The 10058-nt window shown below is 41.0% G+C and overlaps 1 protein-coding gene across 1 annotated transcript; it reads left to right on the top strand.

Annotated features, from left to right (window-relative positions):
* Positions 1-1872: 1872 nt before the first annotated feature.
* Positions 1873-8709, top strand: si:ch1073-220m6.1 (SLAM family member 5). Its single transcript, XM_023971339.2, has 5 exons — positions 1873-1980; positions 2229-2522; positions 6988-7242; positions 7406-7557; positions 7771-8709. Exons 1-5 carry the CDS (start codon positions 1923-1925, stop codon positions 8122-8124), a joined length of 1113 nt encoding a protein of 370 aa, XP_023827107.1. The 5' UTR covers positions 1873-1922; the 3' UTR covers positions 8125-8709.
* The last annotated feature ends 1349 nt before the right edge of the window (positions 8710-10058 follow it).

The raw sequence follows: 10058 nt of genomic DNA, 5'->3' as shown, positions 1-10058 counted from the left end.
CCCATTCATCAAGGCAAAACAGCTCCAGGTCCTTCAAGTTAGACGGGTTCCGCTGGTGTACAGCAATCTTTAAGTCATACCACAGATTCTCAATTGTATTGAGGTCTGGACTTTGACTAGGCCATTCCAAGACATTTAAATGTTTCCCCTTAAACCACTCGAGTGTTACTTTAGCAGTATGCTTAGGGTCATTGTCCTGCTGGAAGGCGAACCTCCGTCCCAGTCTCAAATCTCTGAAAGACTGAAACAGGTTTCCCTCAAGGATTTTCCTGTATTTAGCKCCATCCATCATTTCTTCAATTCTGACCAGTTTCCCAGTCCCTGCCGATGAAAAGCATCCACACAACATGATGCTGCCACCACCATGCTTCACTGTGGGGATGATGTTCTCGGGATGATGAGAGATGTTGGGTTTACGCCAGACATAGAATTTGATCAATTTTAGTCTCATCTGACTAGAGTACCTTCTTCCATATGTTTGGGGAGTCTCCCACATGCCTTTTGGCAATGGATTTTTTCTGGCCACACTTCCGTAAAGCCCAGCTCGATGGAGTATACGGCTTAAAGTGTTCCTATGGACACATACTCCAATCTCCGCCGTGGAGCTTTGCAGCTCATTCAGGGTTACCTTTGGTCTCTTTGTTGCCTCTCTGATTTATGCCCTCCTTGCCTGGTCCGTGAGTTTTTTGGTGGGTAGCCCTCTCTTGGCAAGTTTGTTGTGGTGCCATATTCTTAAACAATTTTAATCACGGGTTTAATGGTGCTCTGTGGGATGTTCAAAGTTTCTGATATTTTTTTATAACCCAACCCTGATCTGTACTTCTCCACAACTTTGTCCCTGACCTGTTTGGAGAGCTCCTTGGTCTTCATGGTGCTGCTTGCTTGGTAGTGCYCCTTGATTAATGGTGTTGCAGACTCTGGGGCCTTTCAGAAGAGTTATATATATACTGAAATCATGTGACACTTAAATAAAGTCCACCTGTGTGCAATCTAACTAATTATGTGACTTCTGAAGGTAATTGGTTGCAYCAGATCTTATTTAGGGGCTYCATAGCAAAGGGGGTGAATACATATGCACGCACCACTTTTCTGTTYTTTGAAACAAGTTATTTTTTCCATTTCACTTCACCAATTTGGACTAYTTTGTGTATGTCCATTACATGAAATCTATCAAGGCACAAGGTGAGACCCAAATGCAGACAAGAGGCAGATGGTTGGAGTCTTACAATGTTTAATAATCCTAAGGGGTAGGCAAGAGARTGGTCGTGGACAGGCAAAAGGTCAAAATCAGATCAGAGTCCAGGAGATACAGAGTGGCAGACAGGCTCATGGTCAAGGCAGACAGAATGGTCAGGCAGGCRGGTACAAAGTCCAGAAACAGGCAAATGTCAAAACCGGGAGGACTAGAAAAAGAGAATAGCAAAAGGAGTATGGGAAAAATACGCTGGTTGACTTGACTAAAACATACAAGACAAACTGGCACAGAGAGACAGTAAACACAGGGATAAATACACTGGGGAAAATAAGCGACACCTGGAAGGGGTGGAGACAATCACAGGAACAGGTGAAACAGATCAGGGTGTGACAGAAATCCAAATCCATTTAAATTACAGGTTGTAATGCAACAAAATAGGAAAAACGCCAAAGGGGATGAATACTTTTGCAAGGCACATTACAGTATATTTACAAAAGAAATATGGGGGATTGGAAATGATGCAGACAATTACATTGATGGAAGCCATAATCTATCTACAATGTTAAAGCTGGTCTACCCCCTRAAATAAGTTTTACAAGTGAGCATTTAACACTACAGCTTAAACTGAGGGGGCGGGAAGTTGTGAGAATCGTATTTAGGGCAGGGAACTGCCATCACCTACTTAGTTTGTTTTGAGTAACTCAACCTTGACAGAGATCAGAGAACGATGCCAGACTTCATCACTTACACAATGAACATTTTATGGTTTCTACTCATCCTCACAGGTAACCTATACCAAAAAATGTTTTCAAGATAGTTAAAAGGTTGAGGTGACTTATAGAAATAGATTTAATAAACGGTGCACATGTAYTTTCCAAAGGGAATTAAGCTTTTAGGACAAAAGAAAAATGTCAAATAACAGTCAGGAATTAGAAAAAATATTAAGGTAAATAGTTAGCCTGGTATGCTATTCGTGTTTTATCCCTTGCTGAAAAAAAYGTTGCACCCGGTGAACCTTTTCCTTTTTCTTTAGGGACCTGGGCTGAAGTTCCGTCAATAGACAAGTACGGGTTGAAGGGAGGTTTGGTGTGTCTGGCTGTTGCTGAATCCCCTGGGGAACATRAAGAACTGAAATGGAAATTCAAAAWGGATRTAATAGTYRATAATAAAGASATCTCTCCTCAATACAAGGAGAAGGTGCATTATAACCCAGTTAACCACTCTCTGTGCATTAAGAATCTGAAGGAAACTGACAGTGGGATTTACTATTCGACTGTTGGAAAATGGAAATTAGAAACTATTATTAAGTACAAAGTAACAATACAGGGTGAGTATAATTCAACATTTAACTGAGGGCMCCCAAAAAGGCTATTGCCGGCTCTGACTGGGTGTGTGGGTATGGAGGTTAGTAAGCAGACCCGAGAAAACCACGTTGGTCCCTCATGATGAGTTCAGATGTTTTWGTAGCCCCCACCACCATCAAAGTTGCTCATCCTTGGTCTAGGGAAGGGGTCTCCARCAGGTCGATTAGGAGCTACCAGTAGCTCGCATACCACCTATGAGTAGCTCACCAAATAATTCTGAAAGTACATGCAATTTTCAAGTGTTCAACCGCTAGCCGTCAAAAACAAATCTTACAATCGCAACTTTAACATTTTATCACACCCCTGGTTAGCCATTATTGGCTTAAAAAGCCAAACCTAACACAATATCTGACAATTAATTTCCAGCAATATTGCCCCTGTTTGTCTGTGTGGTGCGCGCATTTGTCTATCACTCCGTGTGTAGCCAGTTGATGTAATAACTGTCTTGTGGGTAGACTGAAATATGTCCCCCAAAACCTTCTCAATTATATGTTAATTGCAAASTAGGCTTACCTGGCAGAAGTATATCATGAGTAGTATATCATTTGTRTCTGATATTTGTTATTTGCAAACATTGCCATGAAATTAGCAGCAGTAGTACAGAACCATCAGGAGAACAGCAAATTWGAAGGCACATTCCTCACTCACTAGCTGCACAATTAAAGGGCCAGATGCGCAATTAATCTAAATGTGTTCGTTTTCTTCCAGACCTAAAAAAAAAAGTGRTTTAACCATTGACATGGACTTAGAACCTCAAATTCTGTTGTTTCTTTATGAACAATTGTAATTTTAAGAGAGGAAAACAAAAACAAAAATCTAAAACCAGGAAAAATGAAACAGAACATAATTTGGGAAAATGTATAACATAATTTGGGGAGAAAATCGCAGATTTTATAGGGCCCCCCTTAGAGTTATTTATTAACCATTATTTGACCACGTATATGGACAGAAAACATAGTGAACCCACTTTTTCTTGTAGACTAAAGACCCTGGAAAGAGTTGCAGGGTAGAGAAGAGAAGAATGTGCCTGTTTGAAAGCTAGAAAAAAACGAGTAGCTCGCGACATGTTTGATTTTTTAAAGCAGCTCTCATTCTAGAAAAGGACCCCTGGTCTAGAGAGTGTATTGCATGTCTTAACTTCATGCAGGAGAAAAGCAGCCATGATGATAATACATTTTTTATATTTCTGTAGAGTGGAGATTGATTTATTTCATACCTACTTACATTTTCAACTGTGCATGTTGCTGGTTTTTATTACAGCATAATAACTATTATAAGTTGAGAATATTACAGTACATTTCAAACCATACCCTATGTAGAGCAGCAGAAGTAAAATTCCTGACTTAGGGAAAGCGAGAAAAATACTAGGAAATKAATCATTCTGAGTACCAAATGGCTGTTTAATTGAATACACTATACATACAAAAGTATGTAGACACCCCTTCAAATTAGTGGATTCGGCTCTTTCAGCCACACCTGTTGCTGACAGATCGAGCACACAGCCATGCAATCTCTATAGACAAACATTGGCAGTAGAATGGCCTTACTGAAGATCTGTGACATTCAACATGGAATCGTTATAGGATGCCACCTTTCCAACAAGTCAGTTTGTCAAATTTGTGCCATGCTAGAGCTGCCTCGGTCAACTGTAAGTGCTGTATTGTGAAATGGAAATGTCTAGGAGCAAGGCTCAGCCTCGAAGTGGTAGGTCGCACAAGCTCACGGAACGGAACTGCTGAAGTGCGTAGCGCGTAAAAGTCGTATGTCCTCAGTTGCAACACTCACTAATGAGTTCCAAACTGCCTCTGGTAGCAACATCAGCACAAKAACTGTTTGTCAGGAGCTTCATGAAATGGGTTTCCATGGCAGAGCAGCCACACACAAGCCTAAGATCACCGTGCGCAATGCCAAGCGTCGGCTGGAGTGGTGTAAGCTCGCCGCCATTGGTTGGATCTGGGTTTGGCGGGTGCCAGAAGAATTCTATTTGCCCGAATGCAAAGTGCCAACTGTAATGTTTGGTGGAAGAGGAATAATGGTCTGGGGCTGTTTTTCATGGTTCGGGCTTGGCCCCTTAGTTCCAGTGAAGGGAAATCTTAAAACTACTGCATACAATTACATTCTAGATGATTCTGTAATTCCAACTTTGTGGCAACAGTTTGGGGAAGGCCCTTTCCTGTTTCAGCATGACAATGCCCTTGTGCACAAAGCGAGGTCTATACAGAAATGGTTTGTCGAGATTGGTGTGGAAGAACTTGACTGCCCTGACCTSAACCCCATCGAACACCTTTTGGATAAATTGGAAAGCAGACTGCRAGCCAGGCCTAATCACCTAACATCAGTGCCCGACCTCACTAATGTTCTTGTGGCTGAATAGAAGCAAGTCCCCGCAGTAATATTCCAACATCTAGTGTAAAGCCTTCCCAGAAGAGTGGWGGCTGTTATAGTAGCAAAGGGGGGACCAACTCCATATTAATAACCATGATTTTGGAACGMGATGTTCGACAAGCAGGTGTCCACATACTTTGTCATGTAGTGTATATCAAACATTAACAATCACTCTGGTATTCAGTAAAGTATGAATAGCCATGCCCCTAAGACTGATTGACCAGAGTAGGTGCCCCTCTGCTATGCCCCACTTAGCCTTGTACATTTTTCACATTTGTAAGTTAATATTTGTCTGTATCATTCTCTCAAAAGTTACTAGAAATGAGCATTTAAAACATGTTTCAAAAAAATATAATCCAGKGGCATACCACCGGATCCCCGTAGAAAAATGTCCCCTCCCCCAATTTCAGAGTCAAGCCTATGTCCCATGCACAAAATATAAACATTCCTACAAATGTTTTCCCACAACTACGGTCATTACTTTTTACGGTATAACCAGTGGCATGTATTCATGGATGCCAAGGGAAGCCAGGCTTCCCCAAAAAATTTACACAAAAACCTAACGAAAAAAACACTTTTTTTTGTCTCTCAGTGTTTCATAATTTTCCTTCAATTTGCAAGAGGCTTAATGTATCTCACCGGAGAAGGMATCCTAGAGAGTGAAACAGCTCCCCTCTGTCTCTGTATGTGTAGGTCTTTTATCTGATTCTTTCTGGTCCAAAAGAGTATGACATTTTTGCCACCCGTAGCATTGAATGCAAAGGAAGCCAGAGAGCATTTGGCTTCCCTTGATAAAAAAATTAATCAAATAATAGCCACTCAGCGTTGAGCTAAACTGAGAGAGCTCAACTGTGAATGGTCCTGGTGCACCAAAAAGTGTCAAGGGAAGCCAGTTTGGATTTGGCTTCACTCCAATCACACCAAGAGCATTCGTCATTGACAGAAACTCGTTGTGCATCTCGTTGTGTTGATGTCATCCAGTGGCTAGTTACACTATAGCTAGCTAAAATTGTCCCTTTCCTAAATAAGCCATGAATGGAGATAGGGATTTGGACTTGTGGTTTAACTTAATTCTCCGTACTGGCCAATGATTATAATGGCGATTCTGATCCAACCACAAATTCATATATCGTGCCCCAGGCCTGAGAGGATGGAAGTTCAATATGTAGCTAGATGTAGAAGGCTAATGTTAACTAGCTAATGTTGCCCATGAAAGAAAGTTAGGCTAGCAAGCAAGCATTTCAGCCAGGTAGCCTAGGACAACAAAAAATGAAAGCTTGTACTACTTACTGTATGACAGAGTGATAGACYGCTTTGTCAACATGAAAGAGAGGATGGCATTGACATTTAGTAGGGTGAGTCAAAATGTTTTTTCTACTTGCACGAAAACGAACACGCGCTTGCGCACMCGCACACACACACACAGAGAAATGAGAACCATGGACAGCCACATCATATTTAGCTTGATTGGACTAAATTATTTTTGGTATCTTTTAGTTACCAAAAATATMTTTTAGTCACTGTTTTAGACTAAGCATAGGTGATTTGATGATGTTGAAATGTTGAAGTTGAAATGGTACTGCAACAGTGGAGGGCAGCTGCTGTTTTCTTTGCGACTTGCGTTAACTCCATGTGCTTCTAAATCAATAGTTGTTTAGTGGTCCCAAAATGTTGGAAACATTCATTTGCTTGACCATGCTGTAGGTCATGTAACTGTTTCTTACATGCAATATCCTTTGAGGACTTCACCGGACAGAGGTTGCTCTCTGGTTTTGGGACGATAACAAAGKTGTGGTTGAATTTATTCTGCCACTGTGTCTTCTTAATGTTTCAGCTTTAGGCCTATATAAYACATAAGTTGTAAGATGGCTTGTTTCTGGCTTTGCTTTCCCAGCGATTTTACCCACACACTGGTTATAACTGGTTTATGCACAATCATAATTTTGTTTTACTGTAGGATTAAACTATCGGAGATTCATCACACTTCTCTGACACTTCTTGTCATGGATATAACCTTTTWTCCAATTCCACTGGTTCTTGTAGAAGCTGTTTCCATACCAGTCATGAAGGTGGTGTCTCTCTACTCCAACTCAAGTAGGGGACAATGTAACATCACAGTGAACTGTTCTGTTGAAGATGCCTGGGCGTTGTCTGTCTGTAACGGGCGTCAGTGCGCACTGTCACAACAGTCACTCACCGTATTCAATATCACCATCTCCAATGACAACAGCACTATCCAGTGCACAGGCAAAAATCACGTCAGTGCAGAGACCAACTCACAACCCATGAAGGACATGTGTAAGTCCAATTTACTAGCTTCCACCTTCTGTGCCTCTATCATTGTTAAAAAAGATCAACATTTTAATATAATTATGTTACAATTTTCCAGCAAAAAATGTGAATAACAATGTGTGTGTGTGTGTGTGTGTGTGTGTGTGTGTGCGTGCGTGTGACATCTCAGGTATTGAGAAGGATGGGAAAGCTTCAGAATCCCAATTTGGCATGATTGTGGGCAGTGTTACTGCTGGATTGCTATTCATTTGTGTGTTTGTTGGTATACTATGCATCAAATTAACCAGAAGAGGGGCCCGTAAAAATGAGCAGCCACTGCAGGTACCTTTTATGTTCATCATTTATCTATTGTCAGTGTCCTGGAAAAACCTTGTATCTCAAAAAAAGTGTTTTTATCCCAGCTCTATCGCCACGTAGTCATGTCACATGGAAGGGAATGACTACTTTCAGTAGTTAAAGAACAAATGTTTCTCCAAATGTTTAAAGAATGATCATTTGAATGTTGTTACAGTATAATGTCTCATATCCTAACAGGTCAACCCAGTGAGCGCTTCACAAGGGGAGAGGCCGGGACCACGAAACACAGGGGATTCTGACGTAACAACTATCTACGTCACTGTAGGGAAACCAGGAGCAGCAGGAGTGGAGCTGCCGTCACCAGAAGAGATGCCAGAGCCACAGTCAGGGGCACTCTACAGCACTGTGCAGCAACCAGCTGTAGAAGAGTCTCACCTAGTGGACAAAGTGGGCGTTACAAAAGAGGACAGGCCAGGGCCGCAGAGCCCTTCTTCAGTCTACAGCACYGTACAGAAACCAGCAGCAGCACAGCGTTGCCCAGTGGACAAATACGGGAATAATCTCAACAAACCAGACAGAGCTGCTCAATAGGAGATAAACTACCCCTCCGTCCCTCCGTCCCTCTCACAGTTACCCTGCTATTACATTGACTAAGACTTGACCCATATACTYAGAGAGCGAAAATCAAAACACGGGAGAAATTGTGAACGAAGAAGAATGACGGGAAAATGTAATATAAAACAAAAAACATTTTTACTTATTTTTACTTCATTAATCATTCCATCTATTAGCACTGTACATGCTTTATTAAAAATACATGTATACAAAACAGCTGAATAAAAAAAAAGGGGAATCCCGTTTGGTCCCATCTTCAACAAACTGAAAAGAAGGTTGAGWTGACAGGCTCAACCAAACAATAGCAATAAAAAGACACGTACATAAAAAGACACGTACAATCAATCAACTGTATATCATATTTTTTCGGGTTATCATTTTTGTAATAAGTACCATATATCTAATTCAATTCTACATCATGTGGYGTGTGGCCAATTCAATTAGAATTTCAACTCATGAGTTGAATGGGAGTCAATTCCAAAATTCAGAATTGAGCCCAACCCTGGTGAGAATTTGTATGTTATTGTGTATTTGAATAAATGCTTTTGAGTGTACAATGTATACATGCTTTTGAGTGTGTGTGTGTGTGTGTGTGTGTGTGTGTGTGTACTGTAAATTAGCCTTAAACATGTCCTTACTTGATGCTGTCATTAAGATTTGAATTGTCAACCCAGACCCACTGTCCGTCTTACATCGTTTCTGTCAGTCCAATCCAGGGGAGTGTCTCCAACCCTCCTCCTCAGTGATGTAGTCAAGTCACTTAACCTCGAGCGTGAGTCGAGTCCCTAGTGTTCGAGGTCCGAGTCCTTTATTCTCAAGTCACGAGTCGAGTCATGGATGCAGATGTCCTCCGTCACGGATGCAGGCGTATTGACTCTGTCCGTTGCTGGAGAAGTAGTAGCATGATCCACTGTGAAACTCCAAGCAAGGATAACATTGTGCTTCCCTCTCTTTTACGGAAGCAATCTATATGTAATTACTCACAGTACTATATCCTGTTATGTTCCTGTTAAAAGTGTGTGTTCCCGTTTAAGAGTGCACGAGAGTTGTGGACAACCCCCTCCCCCCCAATATTTTTACATGACCCTCCGCTTGTACTGTACACATTTTACCCTCATAATTAAAAAAAAWAAGATTACTGTACCACCACAAATAACAATAACTGTAGCAACCTTGTGTTTATAAACATGGATATCGACATAACCACTTTAGCATGGTTTTGTAGCACAGTCGATGCCACGCAGGGCTATGGGCCAGAAGGTTGAGGGTTTGTCGACCACCCAACCTGGTCTCAGAGCATTTCATACTATTCTGTACGTAAATCCGAGACACTCCATTTAGTATGATACAATATGTTAATTTTGGTATGGTTACATAAGACAGATGGTTACTTAAAAATCAAAAACAATAGTAGGGTGGTTGGTTGAGGTGGATGGGTAGGTATATAACACGAATGTCCGACAATCTCATCACGGACAACTTTATCATTTTAGTTCATTAGCAACTTTTCAACTACTTAGCAACTACTTAACATGACAACTAACTCTAAACCTAACCTTAACTCTTTTAGCTAACCCTTCCTCTAACCCTAACCCTTTAACCTAGAATTCATAACATATCAATTTGCAAATTCAGATCATATTGTACATTTTTCAAATTCATAACATACACTGAACCAAAATATAAACTCAACATGCAGCAATTTACAGATACAGTTCATATAAGGAAATCAGTCAATTGAAATTGTCACGTTCCTGACCTGTTTTCTCTTGTTTTTGTATGTGTTTAGTTGGTCAGGGCGTGAGTTGGGATGGGCAGTCTGTGTTGTTTGTTCTATGTGGGAGTGTGATTGTTAATTAGCCTTATATGGTTCTCAATCAGGGACAGGTGTTATTCATTTCCTCTGATTG

This window comes from Salvelinus sp. IW2-2015, linkage group LG3 (assembly GCF_002910315.2).
Source record: "Salvelinus sp. IW2-2015 linkage group LG3, ASM291031v2, whole genome shotgun sequence".
Taxonomy (NCBI): domain Eukaryota; kingdom Metazoa; phylum Chordata; class Actinopteri; order Salmoniformes; family Salmonidae; genus Salvelinus; species Salvelinus sp. IW2-2015.
The sequence above is the reverse complement of the archived record's forward strand: the minus strand, read 5'-3'. Positions and strand labels throughout refer to the sequence as shown.